This window comes from Cuculus canorus, chromosome 2 (assembly GCF_017976375.1).
Source record: "Cuculus canorus isolate bCucCan1 chromosome 2, bCucCan1.pri, whole genome shotgun sequence".
NCBI classification, from domain to species: domain Eukaryota; kingdom Metazoa; phylum Chordata; class Aves; order Cuculiformes; family Cuculidae; genus Cuculus; species Cuculus canorus.
The window spans coordinates 63,824,048-63,842,735 of record NC_071402.1 but is presented as its reverse complement, the minus strand read 5'-3'; the positions used below and the strand labels follow the sequence as shown (position 1 = coordinate 63,842,735).

The following is an 18,688-nucleotide window of genomic DNA, read 5'->3' as shown; positions in this document are numbered from 1 at the left end:
TACAGAGTTAACTCCACTTAGTGAAACCAAATTGGATTTGCCAAGCTAGCAGCCCCTCTCCTGCCTTCTCTGGCCAGTATCAATCTAATTAAAACATTTGTTCTCCCACGCAGCTTTTCTTCTCCTCAATTCAACTTACTGGAAAAGCAGAAAAAACGAGCTCTGAAGGGTCGGTCAGCTGGTAGACCTCATCACAAATTGCCAAAGCAGCAGCAGCCGACTAGCATTGGAGCAAGGACTCTGCCTTGGGACCGGGGAGGACCTTGGCAGCATCTCTGCTTTCCCATGCGCGCTTCTCAAACGTGGGTGCTTGAAACCTGCATCTAATAAAGTTCCCCAGGATAGTTGATGTAAGAGTGTCAAATGCTGAGGGGTTATCATGTCAGGAAGGGACTCTTCTCATATTGGCAAGAGCCTCTCCTTCAGTTTGCTGCAGGATACAGTATAAGAAATGAAGTTTTGTGATAGCACAGCCCTTGTAAAGACACATCTAAAAAATGCATTTTCCCCTTCATCCACTGCACAGGGACCTACACTTCGTTTTCTCTCTTTTTGAAAACACAAGGTCTCACTGTTCAGCTTCTTGGTGCTGATGAACATCATTGCTCTTACAGCAATTTCCTTCCAGTACTTGGCACTGGGGGAATTTGCAAGCACAGGGCAGCAGGAGCAACCGCAGGTGAGATGTCCTGGGACAGGGGTGAGCTGGCAGCCCCAGATCCAGTGAGGCAAAGAGATTTGCCACAGACTGCCCATGGCGGGGAAAGGACTGTGATCCTGGTTCTTGCCCAGGCAAGTGCCTTGTCCCAAGGACCAGCCTGTCCAAGGTTGCCTGCTGGTGGAGAACCAACAGCTTTGTCTTGGATATAGAGGAAGAGGTTGTTTTTAAATGTGTTTAAATGTTTTTCAATGACGACATTTAAAATGGCTCTTTTCCAAGCCTCACACAAGGGGCTGAGCTCTGCCCTTGCTCTGCACCAGCTGGCCAGGGCCATGCATGCCTCTTGCCACCAGCTCTGTTTTCCTCTCTCCTCCCTGCCTGTATCTCTGAAGCCTTGCATTCCCCGGGGACACCTGGACATACACCACCCCTACCTCCCCCACCCCACTGGCTGCTTTCTAGGGACTTGCCATCAGCTTTTATGCCACTTGACTTATTTCACTACCCTGCAGCTCACCAAAAGACCTCACTTTTGCCTCACCATTCAGACGCCTGTTCCCAAGTCCCTGAACACACAAACCATCGCAGGGAGCTTCCAATGGCATGTTACACTTGGCTCCACATCCTTTATGAGGTACCACCAGGATCCAGTGCAGGAGCCCCTGCCGCAGCTGGCACTGCTTAGCTCCCCGTTTCAGAGCCTCAGAAGGACAAGCCAGGAGCGTTGAGCCTTCCAGCAATTCTCAAAACAACCCCAAATTAATAAATAGCCAAAGTAAATGACTAAAAGAAACCACTGCCTCCAACATGAGGTACTGCCTTTGGCACCCCATGGCCCTTCCACTCTTACTACAGCCCAGCCACATGCCAGGACAAGGAGAAGCCCCCAAAAGACAAGTTTGCAGTCCCAGTGTCTTCAGCCGAGGTGCTCCAGACAGTTTTCCACCCACTTTTTGTGTCTTGAGGGATCGGGATGGGGCACAGGAGAGGAACATGAGATGGCAGGCATTTCACACCAGATCCGCTGCCGGCAAATGTTGTCAACGAATTGTCAAGGTTGGAAAACTGTCCTTCAGAGCTGGGAAAATCTCAGCTTCACAAAATGAAAAGAAGATCCCGTGTGCAATGATCTGAGCAGCATTTTAAGCTGCCAGCCATTGGCAGCGCCTGCTGAAGTGAGATGCAGTCGTGGCCTGAGGGCCAGGGAGTCCTGGCTGTTTGGCAAACCTGGTTGCTCTCAACCAAAAATGAATGCACCCCTCTGTGCCCCACAGGGAATTCAACTCAGCTGCTGTGGGGTTCTGATAGTGCTCGTGGAGTCACAGGTGAAGATTCACTTACTGGGGCATTGGTAAGATGCTTATGTAGGGAATAGGCATGAGGGACTGCAGAAGGTTGGGCACAGGGATGAGGAGGCTGCCTGGCAGATCTTCCTATGATCACTTATAAAAGGACAGGAAGGTGGTGGCCAACCCAAGGCAGCATTTTTTTCTCTTCAGCAGGGCAGAAATAATGGGCCCTGTTCTCTGAGAGAATCCAGTGGAGGACCATGAAGATGATTAGGAGACCGAAGCATTTCTCTTAGGAGGAAAAGCTGAAAGACCAGGGTCTGCTGAGCCTGGAGAAGAGGGTCTTAACAATACTTATATATTGAAAGGGTGGGTGTCAGGACCAGGGGGTCAGACTCTTTATAAGGGCGCCCAGTGACAGGACAAGGGACAATGGGTACAAACTGGAGCACAGAAGTTACACTTTAACATGAAGAAAAACTTCTCTACTGTGATGGTGACGGAGCACTGGAACAGGCTGCCCAGAGCGGCTGTGGAGATATCTCTTCCCTAGAGATACTCAAAGCCTGCCTTGAAGCATTCCTCTGCAACCAGTTCTAGGTAAACATGCTTCAGCAGAGGGGTCGGACCAGATGCTCTCCAGACATCCCTTCCAACTCCAACTATTCTGTGATTCTGTCATGTTTAGGCAACAAACTGAAAGCATTTTAATTATGTAATTTGTGAGCTTTGAGAGACTCGCTGGCAATGCTATGGGGGCATCCAAAGGAGTTTGGGGGGTTTTGGCTGGGCAGAGGCAGGGCAGCAAGGCCACGGGCACTGGCTCACCAGCTGCCTGCCTGGAGCTATGGAAAGGGATCACATGGATGGGGTGAGAGCTATTGACGCTGAGAGGGAATAGTTCAGACAATTGGGTTTTGTCATCTCCTGTGACTGAAGAAAAGGTCATCAGCATGTGATTATGCGGCAATTTTCATCCTTTCCATTTACAGACTGTTTTGTTAGGATGGGGGAAGACGGCTCTCTTTTCCAGTCCCGAACAGCAAAAGTCTGGCATTGAATGATAAACTCTGCTACTCACCTGAGCTGCATTTGTTAGAGATTCTCTGGGCCACAGCTCCAGGAGAAGTGAAGGACAGTGTCTCTACATGAAACCTGCCCCCAGCTTCAGCATGAGCAGATGACGATCTCCAGAGGTGGGATTCAGGCACAGCCCACCAACATTAGCATCCCTGGGTGGGAAGAAAGCAGCACAGCTCTCATGACCACAAGAAAGCAGTGTTTCAAGAGGGAGCAGAGCTTTCTGCTGTTTTCCTAGAAAATGTTTCTTAGTAGCATTTCTTTTCTATGAAAAAGAATAGAGAAATCGTCTCCACATTAATCAATTAATAAGCAGCAGCAAGAGATCACGCGGATGGCAGCTCTCTATTAAGTGTGGTGGGTCAGGCAGATTTGTGACTAATGGGCCACATTAATTCCCAAATGGTCTCAGCCTGGCTGGATGACTCTGGTGGAGAGGGAGGATTTAAGACAAATGCTGTTTCCATCTTAGGAAGCAGATATTTACTGTTGTAATTGCACATCAGGGAATATTTTAAAATGCTCAAAATCTATCATCAGCCAGATTTAAACCTGCTTTAGTAGGGAGTGGGAAACTGGTCCTGAAGAAGTGGTGTAGAGCTGTCCGAGTTCATGCTGCAGCCACAGCTCTTCCCTAGCCTGGCTCAGGTGGAGAGGTGCTCCTACTGTGTATATCATGGGTGAAATTCTTCAATGGCAAAACATGAAAATCAGATTTAGGAGCAGAAAAGACCAGGGCAGCTCCCTCCAAGAGCTTCTTGCCCCTTCTTCCCCAAGGCTGGATCAGGTAGGTGTGGATCAGACTAAAGACTGGTGTTCCAGGGAAGTATTTCTAACCGAGTGATCAGGGAGGGCTGCATGGTCCTTTGCTCTGCTTCAGTCATAGTCATGTTTGTGCGCACAGAGGGATGTGCAGAGGACCTCGCTGTCACCTCAGGTGATACCATCTACTTGCCATCACTTCTAAACATGGTGAACATGACAAGCAGCTGCTGTCCTTCCTGAGAACAGCCAGTCTGGGGACCAAATCATCGTGTTGGACAAACCCTAGCTGGACCCCATCAGCCCTTGGCTATGACAGAAAGGCTGGTTGGGAGCAAGCTGCTTCTGCTCCCATGCCAAGGGCTGCTTCCACCGCTGGCACAGCAGGTAGTGGTGCAGGATGGGGAGAAACATAGAGCATTGGTGGTACTCAAAGACACTATGGATGTCCCAGAACAAGTAACAGCATTTCTCTTTAGCAGTACCACCAGCCAACCTGTACGTTCAGCCTCCCTCGAGCTCCAGGGATCTCTGCCATCAGCATTCCACCAAAGCAACCGGTGTAGGCGAGCTGGGCTTTGCTCCTCATCCTCCCAGGGCAGCGCATGGCCAGGGACAGTCAGGGAGCATGGGGAACCGCAGAGCATCACAGGGCGGCTCAGGCAGCAGGGAGGCAACATGAGGAGCAAAGAGGGTTCTCTCAGGTGTGTGTCTGCTTCAGAGGGCTCGCAGCTCATGGAACTGCAGTGTCACCCCTGCCCCCAGAGATGTCACCCCAAAAATCTCCCAACCAGCTTGGCTTGGCACCAGGGTACGGTGGTTGTTACTTCCCCAAAACCCACTGGCACTAACCTGAGGCCTCTATGGGCTCAGATACTGAAAATAAAAGTCTTTGTTGCTTAAACATAGAAGAGGTACAACAAGGGTGCTCTGGTACTCTGAATTCTTTGCAATTGGTCTGGCAGTGCTGGGCTCGCCAGGCAGAAAAAAAATAAAGAAATGAAAATTATCACTCCTCCCCCCACCCAAACCACATATGCACACAAAACCAACCCCCGTCTCCAAGAGCTCACGCTAGCACTCCCCTAAAGATGTTTTTCCACCACTCAGCCTGCCCACAACACGCAGATGGCTGGAATAAAAACTGGAAAAGCTGTCCGTAACTAATATGGAAAAACATTGCTGTCTAATGAAATCTTTACACTCCAGCAGACAACCATTCCAGAACTACAGCTTTTCTTCTGGCGTTTATCAGCACAAACACATGGTTTCTCCCAGCGTTTCAGACAATCCTGTCTTTGGTTTACTGATACCAGGGTGATGGAAAGATACTATTGCTGTGCTTTCTCACACCAGGACCAGTACAACATTTCACGTGACCAGTGAGAAGGCCACTGAGCACAAATAAGAGAAAGCCTCAGCAGGTGGAAGTCTGGGTAATTTTTTTTTTTAAAATTAATATCACAAATGTTGTTGTTGACTTTCTTAAATTCACAAAACCGAAAAATCAGGCTACACTTCTATACCCACACTGCCCAAACAGTTCTCTTTTTCATGTGGAAGAAAATTGCAGTGGGCTATTTATGACTGGATTATTTTTCCTTTCTAATACAAACATGTTCAGCTTTCCTTTGCCATTTGTCTTTTTTTTTTTTTTGTGATGCCCAATAAAGCATGAATATATGTATGTGAAAATAAGTAACTTTGTCTTAATGACTTCAGATGAGTGCAGAATTTCCAGACTATGCGCATATGTTGTGGTAGTTGGATATGAACCCCCAGCTCTCAGGACCTCCTTCCCACAGCCTTCTGCCTTACTTTTGAGATTTAAACCTCTACAAAGCGTTTCTAAAAAGGGTTCTGGCATAAAAAGCTATTGCTTTGACTTAGCAACCCTTTATACCGCAACAGGAGAAGTGGCGATAGCGAGTCTGTGCACAGGCATCAGATGAAAGTTCGTTTGATAGACAGGTATCTGAGCATTTCTACCCAGGGAAGGTCAGGCCAATTGCTCTTGGGAGAGAATTACCAAAACAATTTTGTTCTGTCCTACGGAACCAAAACAGAGACTTCAGCTAGCAGGTGTTTCTGGCACACACGAAAGCTGCTCTGCTGAAGGAGGAGACTAGCAAAAACACAGTAATTTCACAAAGATCGTGTCTATGTGTTACTTTCAACAGGAACAACTTTCTACTGCGAACACAGAATATGGGTTTTGTCTTAACTGCACGCTTTGTCTACGTGACACAATGCCATCGTTCAAAGAGCAGAGATCGCCACACCAAAACCACTGCTGTAAAAATGAAGACCAGTATTTCAGTTGTAAAATCATTTTTTATTGTTACAAATATACATATGAATAAAATCCCTTCAACCTGTAATGTAAGTGGGTAGCTGTGAAATTTGCACCCCCTCCCTCAAAAGCTGAAATGTTTCTGCAGAAGTCAAACTATTTTCCTCGTAGAATTACACATTGAAAGGAAGCTAATAAGCAGACAGAACTGAAGAAGGCCTCTAGAAAACACCAATATTAATAAAATTTCAATTGCCCTCATTCCAATCAACTATATACATTAATATACGAATGTGGAAGCATACCATGATTATACGTCATCCAAATCCTTCTCTGTTGTGCTTTTTGACGGTACACAAATGTAAGCGTTGGAGCTTTATGTACAGTAGGGGAACAGGAAGAAAGAAGCTCCCTATGGGAGAATGTAAAAACCATACCCAAGCATTTAATATATATAATCTATACAAATTATTTTATTAGTGTGCTCTTTTAATATAATTACAATGTGCAATTGCATACCGCAAGAATATATTTATAGGTAAGTCACGTGCAGATTTGACACATTTACATTCAGCAGTACAACACATTACCTGCTGTACAGTGTATTAGTGTAAGACAAGAGTCCAGTTAATTTGCTTTGCTTTCTAAATGCCCTAATGCAGGGCACTCTCTGTAGCTGCTTCAGAGAAATTCAAGTAGAATACATGAAAGAATCGCTGGCTTTAGAAAAGGCATGGAAAGGAACGTCTGCATTATACAGAACCGAAATTAAGGACCAAATCAATGCCAAGTGAGTCTATAGTGAATCACGATTGGAAGATCAGGTTTTCTGCATGGAAATGTACCTGCGGTGAAAGAGCAGCTGGCTAGAAGGGCTGTTGATTGCTGTACCCTGATTGTTATAAAAAAGCTCTCACACTACGAAGCACTCGTACTGATTGCTAAACAAAAATAAAATCTTTATCTGCTTCTTCGCCAGAGTCACTGGACTTGTTTCCCTGATGGCCGTCTTTACTCAAGGATCTTTGCTTCAGTTCCTGGAACTCATGGGACTGCTGTCCAGGGCTTTTTTTTGCAGCTGTATAAAACAGAAATAAGTCTTACTAATGATTATAGGAGAGAAGAAAAATAATAATAAAAAATGTTATTCATGCACACAGGACCCACTCCCACTGAATTCATTTGCAGTAGTGGGAGTAGCATAGGCCCCCTTCAACCCAGAAAAAGGGGAGAGAGAAGAGAATGAGTTCGAGCAAACTTTATTCTGCTGTTGGTTGGCAAGGAGACAAACTTGAAATATGAAACTCAGTACTCCACTGTGACACGGACACACATTACATTTTCTAACTGGGAAGACTGGAGACTTTCTTCTCATCACGCTACTTCAAAATCAGAACAGCATTCTTTTTCCAGCAGGGCTGGATCACAGCCAACGTACCCCTGACTGCTCAGGTGCCTACCCTTGCTGGGCACCACTAAGACGAGTAGCACGTGTCCCAGGCAGGTCTGCCTCCCCAGCTGGATACATCTATGCTCCCCCTTTTGACCTGGCAGCCTTAACAAAGACACTCACTCTGACACTGAAGTTACCTGAACTGCTGCTCCCTGCCCCCCCAGCACTGCCAAGTCCCGATGCCCTCCTTGTTTCCTGATGGGGGACACACACTCTGGCTCCGATTCCAACCTGCATCTCTTCCAGCTGACACCACGGTTCTGTATCTCACTGTGCTTGGCAGTGGAGAAAAAGCAGGGAGACATACCTACTTCCCATGATCTAAAAGCAAACAGTAACCATTTTATTCACCCAGCACCCTAAAATCTCAGTAAGACCAGGGTTTTCGCAAAACCTACAAGCTTTGAAATAAAACGGAAAGAAAGACATAAAACCTTGTTAAGATTTCTGATCTAATTTGTGGTCTAAAATTGCTATGGCAACAGGAGAGTTGTCATACGCATCAGTGGGGGTGACGTTACGTCAAGGACCGCTAGCTTTAGAGATCTCATACTCCAAATTAAAATGAACCTTTAAACACACAGCGGCCCTTAAACGTGACTTCCTTGCAAGTCATCTCATTTCACCCCCACAAAATTAAATGTTACTGTTATGAGGCCTTCTCGCTCCACCATTTACGATAAGGATGCTCAGCCTTGGTATGTGCTAATCCTGACACCTGTTCACATTTGCGTACGCCTCTCAACAAGGCAGCAGCAGCCGCGGTGGCCATGAAACACCACCTCTTCTTCACCTTCAGCCTTAGTGCCACAAGGGACAGCCTGCCCTGTCACCAGCACCCACCTCCAGCCACAGCAGGGGCACCAAGCAGCAGATTGTCACTGAAACACCTATGTGGCCATTTCAAATCGTGCCACGCTGTGTCAGGGGCTGCCAGGAATGCGGAAAATGCAGAAAGGAATCCCCAGAGAGCAAACACTGCAGAGTTGCCGGGGTAGCCTCAGCAGGGATGCTCCCTGTATCCTTCGGGATACAGCCCTAGGCAGCGCTGGTGCGTGTCAACAGGCTGTGAAACAGGGGACGGAAATCTCTGGACTGATTTCATTTGGCACAGACGTTGTCCAGTTCTGGATCTCTGCCATGATGAAAGCAGAACAGACACAGCCAACGCACATCTTGTGGAGACCCATCTCCGCACACACCGCACATTTGCTACTCAAACAGTTCTCCTGAGTCCAACACACCTGTTTCCTTATCTGTGCTAGCCAAAACATGGGAGGAAACGAGATCCAGCAGCTATACACTCAATGCATTCTTATCCCAGCTTTGCAAATTGGGAAAGAAAAGAAAAGGATTTTGAGAGAAGTTTTTAAAGCTATTTAATGGAATTGGAGAGAATTAAAAAACCTAAAAAGAGAAAAAAAAATTAATCAGTCATTTCCATGGTCACAAACACCACTGCTTTTCAAAGAAATAGGTGCCTGGAAATTTTTGAGTCATTCTTTGTACTTGTACCCTCTTACAAATTCATGGCCTTTGTTTGAACCTCACCATTCACTCTTCAAACAAAACCCAGAACACATTCTTCAGCAGCCATTTTAGTTTATGGCCTGATAAATCAAGACAAATCTTTTGCCCCGTAAACACCCGAGAAATATATCAGGAATTTCACATACTGTAAGCAGCCTTCTGCCACAAAGGCTTCCCCTTGTCCCGATGAAACCATACACAGGTGACCCGTGTAGAACTGCAGCAGCATTCAAGTTTTTGAAACTTACTTTATCAGAGAGATATCTTAGAACAAACTAAAATATAATAATTTGATTCTGATGGGGAGGAGAGTGTCCTAGTTTGGGTAGGCCTGGTTTGATTTTACATTGTGAAAAGGAAATCAGATTATACATTTTAGTCTGAGGATGTTACAAAAGGGATACGTGATGGCTTATAAACAGAAAAACTGTGGGTAAATGTAATTGCAAAAGATGTTCTAATACCTCATTAAAACACTTCAGAAAAAAAAACTATTTCTGACTCATAGTTTAAATAAACCAGTGAAAAGGAAAAGAGAGGCATGTAAACACAGACCATTTGAGAACAGGAACTTTTATATTTTAAAACACAGAACAACTGAACAGTTTTATAGCCTACTGAATGAGTTCACTATAAGTCAAAGCTGCACTTCAGGAAGCGAGGCTTAAGCACGCAGCCCAGTGCTGAGTTTGGGCTCTTTAGGCGTTTTTTTGTTTGTTTATGCAGCTGAAAAGCAAAGTATTATGTCAAAAAAAGATTTACCTAGTTCTCAAATGGTTTTGAGAGTGATGTACTGAAACTGGCACTAACAATTCTCAGGCTGAAATCTTCTTTGAAATACTTCAGTGCACACATCTTCGAAAGGAAAGGTACGTAAGCACACAAAGCTGCAGGGAGCCTACCTGCGGCGTACTTACATGGCAGTGTGCCATCGTCACTGCCATGAGCAGTCATGGTTTCTGACAGCCCCTCTTCTGCAGAAGGACTGCAGGTGCTCTATGGTACTGGTCAGTGGTGTTGCCACAAAGGAAAAAAGCACATATATTTCTTATCTGGAAATTTTTTCATGCCGTGTATTTGCCACGGGACAGAATTTTTACCTTTCTTGTAACCCAAGGACAATCCCACCCCCTTTTGTGGCTTCTTTGCTATTACAGTTTCTTAACAATTGTTGGTGCCAGTTATCAAGCAGTGTCTTGATGAAAAATTAAAACTTCTAACCAGAAGTGGGCTGTGTCTTCCTCTGCCCAAGCACATCAGCTTCCTCTTCTGCACTGGTAGAATACTGCCCCGAAGTGGTTTTCACACTGCCAGATGGCTTGGCACAGTCATGAGCTGTATCGCTTTTTTGACAATCTCCTGTTTGCTCTAGCAGGGAAAAGGATTAGTTTACACCCCTAAGCTGTTCGGTAGGCCCACGTACAGAAAGTAATATAAATAATTTTGCTTATCCATCCCATTTAATCAATTGTTCAAAGAGCAGTAATCAATATGCCAGATGCTGGTTTAAATTTAGTCCAGATATTGGTGTGCTGGAAACTCCAGCCTCATCTTATAGGTATGCTGTGAATAGAGGTATATTTTTGAGGTTGTCCCACAAAGTACAGTTAAACATATTAATATAAAGCAATTTTATAATCAAGTATCATCTAAATTTCAGCTTTCTTTCATAAGAGATATAATTTTCTTTACTAACTTAGGCAGATTTGCAGTGATTTACCAGTGGCAGAAACAAACTGAGCATGCTAGCCTGAAAGGCGGCAGAAAGCAAGGACAGAGGAATGACTGAATGAGGAAATAGAAAAGTGATAAAGAAAATGGAAAACCTGAAAAAGAATAAAAAAATGTAAGAAACTGAATTTACTCTTTCCTGAACAATATAATGCAAAGCATAACAGCTCCATAAGGACCCGGAAACCCAATTTTAGCCTTCTAAACCATTATTGATAAAATTTGCACAATGCAATGTAGCAGCAACTAGAAAACTCTGTGTTTGGTCAAGTTGTTTGTGGAAGTCTAAGGTCTAAGCGAGCAAGAAGTGAGGAAAGTACAGTGTCTGATCCCTTTTGAGTAAGGGTTTCCAAACTGTGACTATTTTAAAAACAAAGCAATTGTCCACCTTCTCATGTAACAACCACAAACTGCAACATCTTGTCAAATCTCTGCTGTGTTAGAGAATGGATGTGACATGAAAGCATTGTAGTTACAATCCCATATTCCCTGCTTCTCCAGTATTTTCCTCTGATGACAGGGAGGTGGAGAAGGCATATAGCACAGAAATGGTGAATTTAACTTCAAGTTACCATACATCTGCAACTAGTCGCATTATGCTGCGTTTCTCTGGTTATGCAGCAACAAGTTCTCTTTCCTAGTCTGGTGAAAATCTAGTGAGAAAATAAGGGCTCTGGCATATGCAGTTATTAGACAGCAGCTGAGAGAGGCTGCTGTGGCAGAAGACTTTGACTGCAATCATTCTCAACGTGACAGCATCGGTGCAATGAGTCTGATCCCTAAGCTGTAGCCCAGGTCCCTGTCTCAGCACAGGCTCTGACGGGACTAAAGGCAGGAGAATAAACAAGCTGTATTTTGCCTTCCCACCTTCACAATGCCACAGCCAACAGGAGGCACTTTAGACACCCTGACCCTCAGCCACACACTGTAGCAGCTTTTGGCAATATGGACCACCTGTAGCCTCGGTTCTTTCCAGACACAGGAGAGGTCCTTGGGTGTGCTGTATCCTGCTAGCTCTACTAAACACAGTGAGATTGTGGTGGTTCTGCTGGGCTACCTTTACGGCCCAAGAGCAGCCAACAGCACCAGGGTGACTGAAGTGAAAGCCACAATCTGTAGACAGATGCTACATGCGGTGACATGCAGTCACCAAATGGTAGCCACCCCATCACCAAGCAGAGCAAACTCCAGACTGTGAGATAAGTTGTTCCATAAAGGAAATGGTAGTTCTAGGAGAGAAAGGGAGAAGCTTCTTAAAATATACCCCTGGACCATCCTGTTTTGGGGATGGCTTCGCCCCTCCTGTCATCTAGAGGGTAATGGTGGGCTCTGTGGGCAGCACAACTGCACAGCCTTCACAATCCAGTGTTGCTTATCTGCCTTGACTTGTCTGCCTCCTACGGTCTGAAAAATTCCCAGCAGCATCGCTTTGTCTCACAGCTTAAGTGATGGGAATCACCTTGGGAGAGAAATGCGGCTCACTGTCTTTTCTTGAGTAAAGTCCCAGAAAGGAAGAGGCCTCCTACCTCTAGATATCCAACCTTGTAATTTGTGCCAGCTAATACCACATTGAACAACATTTCTGTGACTGCTTCTCCACACATCCTATGCTGCCAGAGGAAGCCTTAGGTCTTCTAAGAGCCAACTGTGGGCAAGCAAATGCATCAGAAAAAGTAGAGATCCAGCGCATACACGAAAAGCAACACAGAGATGGCAGCAGCCTACTGTTGTGTGTAAAAGGTACCAAGCCCTGCCCTGGCACACAGAGATGCACTGCCCGAGAAGAAGGCAAACTCGGTCACATGTAGTGACCCCACAGAGAGGAGAAGTAAAAAACAAAGCAACAGGCTGGCTGCAAGAAGCAAAGTCATGGCTGCTCCCCTGGAAATCCACTGAACCACAGAGTTACATTTTGCATTATCATGTGTGACCAATTCCAATCAGCATCTTGATTAAGACCAAACTAAATCATAATACGTACAACACAAGAGCCCCTTAACTGTTCAGCTGCATTATTAATACCAAGGGATTCATCTTTCCTTTGGTTTGATCAAAGGAAGAAAATAGGGAGCACCAACCCATGCGTGGAGAAGGGAAACAGGTAATCAGATACACTTTCCTTGTTCTTTTTTCCTCTAAATGAATAAACCTCTTCCCTTCCAAGAGAAAACAAATCAGAAGACAATGACACAGAATACTAGCAGAAGACCAGCACGTTGGACCAACAATTATACCAACACTCCTACCTTCTTGAGAAAATGATCTGACTGTAGGGCTGCTCTGACCATCTTTTTCTTTATCAGAAGGAACCTTCTTCAGCACAGGTGGAAGCAGGGCAACTTTTGGGGAACTGGGGCCGGAAGGAGACTCTGGAACATCCTCTGTGGAGTACCATGAATAAAAGGGTGAGAAGTTACATCCGCAACATACTCTCAGAAATCGTGCTGTTATAATGGGCCAAACCTCAACACAAGACACAAACAAGAAACACCTAGAAACTGTGCCCAATAAACAAAGAACCAGGAATTTAAATTATGTCAAGAGAACACATGATGGCCCCTCAGGAAAGGTGAAAGAATTTTAATAGCCAAAGGAAAGGCCTCAATTTCAGCATTTTTAATGTGTATTGCTATTGCAGCAGAAGTAGAAATCTGATGGGATCAACTGAATTTCCTACAAAATAAGTATGCAATTTGAAAAGAACAGCTGAAAATTATTTTGGATTGATTTTTGGAAATATTTGTTCTATTTATATATTTATTGTCCTGAAACAAAGAACTGATCAATTCTGATGTCCTGTTTCACAGTTACAAAGCGTAAAGATGAACCGGTGAATCAGATTTCATAAACAGCCTACAGAACTCTGTACTTTCAGGAATAAATTGCCAGTACATAACATGACAGCATTTGCAAAGATTTTCTAAGCAGAAAAAGTACTTTGCCCCCTAGACTGTGAGAGAATCTGGAATTTAAATTCAAGCCCATAGTTTAAACGACCTGGATATCTGGCTTCTCTAAAAGGCTGGATATGTGTTATGCATGGCAAGTTGACTACCATCACAACAGTCCTTATAGGAAGACGTTATCAGCCTCACACAAGACAGTCTTTGTTTGGACAGCAGGGAAGTACAGCTACAACGGATTACTTAAACTGCTTGCATGTTTGCTTCCCAAGGAGTAAACAGTGGCATATGTACACAGCAGCGGCATTAGGAAGACACATTAGTATTGATAAAAGGAAAAAGGAACTCAGAGTATCAACTATATTGCCTATTTGTGCAATTAATTAATTCAGGTGCATACTGGAAATTAAAGAGGAATTTATCTCACTGTTGAGAAGTCACCAAAAAGGAGTCAATCTTTTTACTTTCAGCAAAGGAAAGCGATGACCTTCCAAATGTAACTTGACCTGAACAGATACACCAATTCTTGGACCTTTCTGTATGCTTTTGATGTGCACGTGAGGCCAGTTGCTTTGGGAAGCTCAGCATCAACATACGGACATGCACATTGCTGGGCAAACACAGCTTTGTATTTTTGAACTAAAGCTGTTATTTGCTTTATTGAGGAACCACTTTCAGTTTTTGATACTTTGTGGACATCTGAGCTGTGCTTCTTTGCCCTCAGATTACTTCACAAAAATTTGCTACCATTAGCATGGCCACACCGCTGGAAACAGTGGTGGGAGCAAGAGCGTTAATAGGATTACCGCTTGGCTTCTTCATCACCTCACCTCGGTGTGCTTAGCCAGCAGGTTGCTACAAGTACTGGGATAGAAGTTAGATTGCCAAAGGGGTGGTGCTGCTTTTGCTGCTACCTAAGGAGCTGGCATATTATGAGTAAATATTAATCACTCTGTGTTAAATCCACAGTATGGTCTCTCTGCAGGCAATAGGAGCTGGCAGAAAAATATAGCACAGGTTTTTACGATACCTAAGGTTTTGAGATTACACACTGCCTTTTTACAGATTAAGCATCATCAAATAAGCACTGCTTTCTCTATTGTATTCACCTTCGTGAGCATCTCACCCGGCACCTCTCATTTTAAGACTATTTCTGAAATGACCAATAAAATAAAATTAAAGCCATCTAAAACCTGAAGGTGATTCTGTACTTGAAAAACATTCTAGCCAGTAAGTAGATTAAGTAATGTTCAGGTACACATCAAGGGCAGCAAAGAGGCTGTGATGTCCCTCCACCCCCTCACCCTCAGCAGAAATGACATCTTTCTAAGGTCAACAATGAGTATGGGAAAAGCCCAGAGGCATGCGAGCTCTTACAGATGGCTAAGCTCACATATTTCACTCATTAGCAATGAATAAGCTGTATTTGCTGTAGCTACTGGGAGAGTCAGCAACTAGCATTTAATTCCTCTCAACTGCAGCAGCTGTACTTTGGGAAGAGGGGGTTGCGACACTAGACTACTGAGTAGCAGACAGACAAATTTATGGGAGATCTGATGAAATACTTCCAAGTATTGGAAATGTTGAGATAATATCTGGGCAGGAGGTTAGGATAGATCAGAAGTTAATAGTCATTCAACTGTCAGTCTTGCAGGGTTATAAAAGCACAAATTGAAAAGCAGTAAGGAAAAAAGAAAGGAAAAATAAGGAAAAAGAGAGTGAGAGGCAATCAGTTTGTGCAAGCTATTAAGAATAACAGGAATCTCCTTGAGGGGCTGAGTAGCTTGCCACAAAAAAACCCAAGCACTTTCATATTTAGAGCCAGGTGTTTAGAGGAAACACAGTTATTTTTGTCAGTGCTACTACAAAAGGGCTTTGGAGCTGAAGTAGCTTTCTATGCCCTCTTCTTCCGTGAAAGCAGGGTAACTCAAAATAGCTCTGCTGCTGCTTCTCCTCAGGCTTTACTATTGCAGATCACAGATTAAACCATTTTAATAAGTCTATTTGCATTAGGGCAGAGGGAGGTGGAAAAGAAGGATGTAAGTCAAGAGCAAGTGACTGAAGAACCCGACCCTCTTCATTTAACTTCCATTCAGGATGTGGCCACAGTTGTCTCCTCCATTGCCCACAAAACCACCACTCAAAAGTACCAGTCTGGGGATAATGAATGCCTAGAAGAGCTCCTCACCAGTACGAGAGGCAGATCGTGGTTTCTGTGGCACCGTGGGTCGTCCTGCCAGGCTGGGTTTTGTTGACTGCAGCGGGGGTTTTGGGCTGGTTGGTGTATTGGAAGAGCTTCTTGCCTTTGCACCAGCTTCTGCCTTTGGTTCAGCTTTCAAATTTTTTTCTGATGGTGCCGAGATGGAGTCACCTTTATTTGAAGCAAACCGACTCTCTGGAAGGGTCTGCTGGAGTTTAGGCACTAAAATAAATAGACATGTAAAATAAATAGACATGTCTCCTGCACTAAAATAAACAGACATGTCTCCTGCAGCACAGAAGGTTCCATGCATAGGTACGCTCCTGTGGAAAACACCATCGTTAGCTCACAGCTCACTGCTGCATTGCAGTGTGAGTGTGTAAGAGGATCCCTAATATTTCATTCAAAATCGCTGCAAGAAAAGCATCTAAACCCATCAGTTCTTGCATGTGCTAAGCTTCATAATTCAATTGCCTCAGAGGCGATGGCATTTACCACTTTTTAACATATTTGAGGTTATGACTGGCTGGACCTTATACTCCCATCATATTTCTAGGACCAGATGGTACAGCATACCTGCTGAGAAACCAGTGATGGATCAGTGGAAAAGGCAGCCTTTGGCTGTTTTGCGGCTCTGTAGACAAAAGGTTGGCTATCCAAGATCAACAGAGAAATCCTGGCCTAGAAAGCAAATCTCAAATCTGTGATCAGCAGGCTGTATCTTGTTATTTGTTGCTTTTAGCAAGCTCTAGAAGAAATTTGGAAAATTAGCTGAGATCAAAGTATTCTTTATATAATATTCTGATTTATCTAATAACACTGTATATGGATTATGGTTTCCAGACCTTAGCAAGTTTATCAGCATATTATATATCCCAAACAAAGACCAAGATATTTACAGATAAAGCTATAGTGACTTACAAGCTATAAAATGGTCCTATCTAGCTGTGGAGGCTCATAGAAAGCCTGCTAGACGCTAGGTTGCAAACAAGTAAAACGTCTACCCTACTTCCCTTCTTTGCAGCTCTGAGAAGGTCAAAGGCTTTCATGAAGCAGAGATAATAATACTCTTGGAACTTGTATGCTAGCTTGGGACTTTCAACAACTGTGACATCCTTATTTTCAGATTGGCTGAAATGCAGACTGATGGCCTCGGTAGTTGGCAAAGCCTTCTGTGCTCACAGACTTGACCTACCTACCTGCTATAACCATTCAGAAATAATACTTGTTACAAAAGTGCTGAGCACAGGCATTTTAAAGGCAGTGGGAGGCAGGGGAGCGTAGATACAGTTTGTTGCAATCCAACCTCCAATATGTTTTTCCAGCTTATGCAGCCCAGCTGGAGTTAAACTGTAGCAAACCACAGAGAGTTGTGCAGTGCATATATATCTGTGTGAGTACATGACAGGCAAAGTTTGTGTCTGCAAGCATGCAATACACCTTCATGCTGCAAGCGAAACAGCATGACACGTTCTCCACCTGTGCGTGCGTGCATACAAAAAAGTAGGCAATATCCAGACATGAAGCAAGGAATAAAAAAATTCCTTCAGCATCAATTTTCCATTAACTCTCTTTCTTGCCTTTTTAACCTCAGGCCTGCTAATAATAATAGAAGCCAGTAAGTTAAAATAAATTAATCCAAAACAAAGACAAACTGTATTCACAGCAGCAAAGAGCAGCCTCTGGGAGCTCTCAAGCAAAAGTGGTAAAGAAAGAACTGACAGCTGGAGGCCAAAAGGAAGGGGGATGCACAACGCAGTGAGGTGGAGGTAAAATATGTCATATACAGAGAAAAGGACCAGAGAAAAATTGGAGTAAGACATTCCCAGCTACACTAACACCCCAAGCACAGACTATTCTTGCTCCTCTAAGTTCAGTTTTAACGATATCAGGAGACACATGTAGCTCACAAGTTCCTCCTCAAAAGATAAGCAGGCTTTAGAAGTGCTGATTATATAGAGTTCAGCATGCTTTGAATAAGCTATCTTTTAAAACTAGCTTTAGAAAGGTATAAAACCTCAAAATCCATTTCTGAAGTGCTCAACCAAGATGACCACATTTAGATTTCGATTTCAACCTGCTTTTTCTCCCTTCTTTCCCTATGTTGTGGTAACCCTACATGCCGCGCTTGCAGGATACCTAGCAAAACACTTGAGAAATTAGACTTGGATTTCTTAGTCCAGTCCACTCCTTTGGTCCAGTGAATGTAGTGCACACAAACCACCAGAGCAGCCTCTCTTTTGAACATTTCACTAGCCAGTCCCAAAAAGTTTGCATGTACGCACACAGACCAGAATTTCCGCTTGTAATCAGATAGCTGAATTTTAGCAGGGCTAACGACTACAGCTTGACAAGGGTAAACTCAGCTAAGTGCTCAGCAGAACTATCTGTAGTGTGAATCGGTTCTGTAAGCACTGCAAAGCTGGATTCCACTTTGTAGATGATGGGGAGTCACTTTGTGCATGCATGCAGTTTCCATGGTCCTTGACAGCTTTGCAGAGAGCCTTGGCTTCAGTTAAGCCAGCTAAATTCTGGGAAGAGCCAGCTGCCATGGCCTGTGAGATGTCTATTCTCACATCTGAACGCCAGGTCTACTCAAGCTGGTACGCCCACCGACTGCTATAAACCTTGCAAACTGGTCATGTTTAGGTGATCAGGTGTACCGAGGAGTTTCACCTCTTCATGCGCAGACATTTTTGCTGGCTCCTGGGTTCAGCTTCAGCTTTGCTGATCCTATTAGAAGTCAGCACTCTTTTGAAGGCACCCCAGACACATGCACTAAGCAC

At 44.3% G+C, this 18,688-nt stretch overlaps 1 protein-coding gene across 5 annotated transcripts in view; it reads right to left on the bottom strand.

Moving 5' to 3' along the window:
• Positions 1-6,529: 6,529 nt before the first annotated feature.
• CARMIL1 (capping protein regulator and myosin 1 linker 1) overlaps positions 6,530-18,688 on the bottom strand; it is a 194,127-nt gene continuing 181,968 nt past the window's right edge. For 3 of the 5 annotated variants that reach the window (XM_054057344.1, XM_054057345.1, XM_054057348.1), the window contains 4 exons: positions 15,891-16,124; positions 13,046-13,180; positions 10,290-10,436; positions 6,530-7,163 (listed from right to left, as the gene is read on the bottom strand). In XM_054057344.1, the coding sequence (XP_053913319.1) occupies positions 7,027-7,163; positions 10,290-10,436; positions 13,046-13,180; positions 15,891-16,124 (653 nt within the window). In that variant the 3' untranslated portion in view covers positions 6,530-7,026. The remainder of the gene's footprint in view (positions 7,164-10,289; positions 10,437-13,045; positions 13,181-15,890; positions 16,125-18,688) is intronic. The other 2 variants (XM_054057346.1, XM_054057347.1) reach the window with 1 other exon arrangement.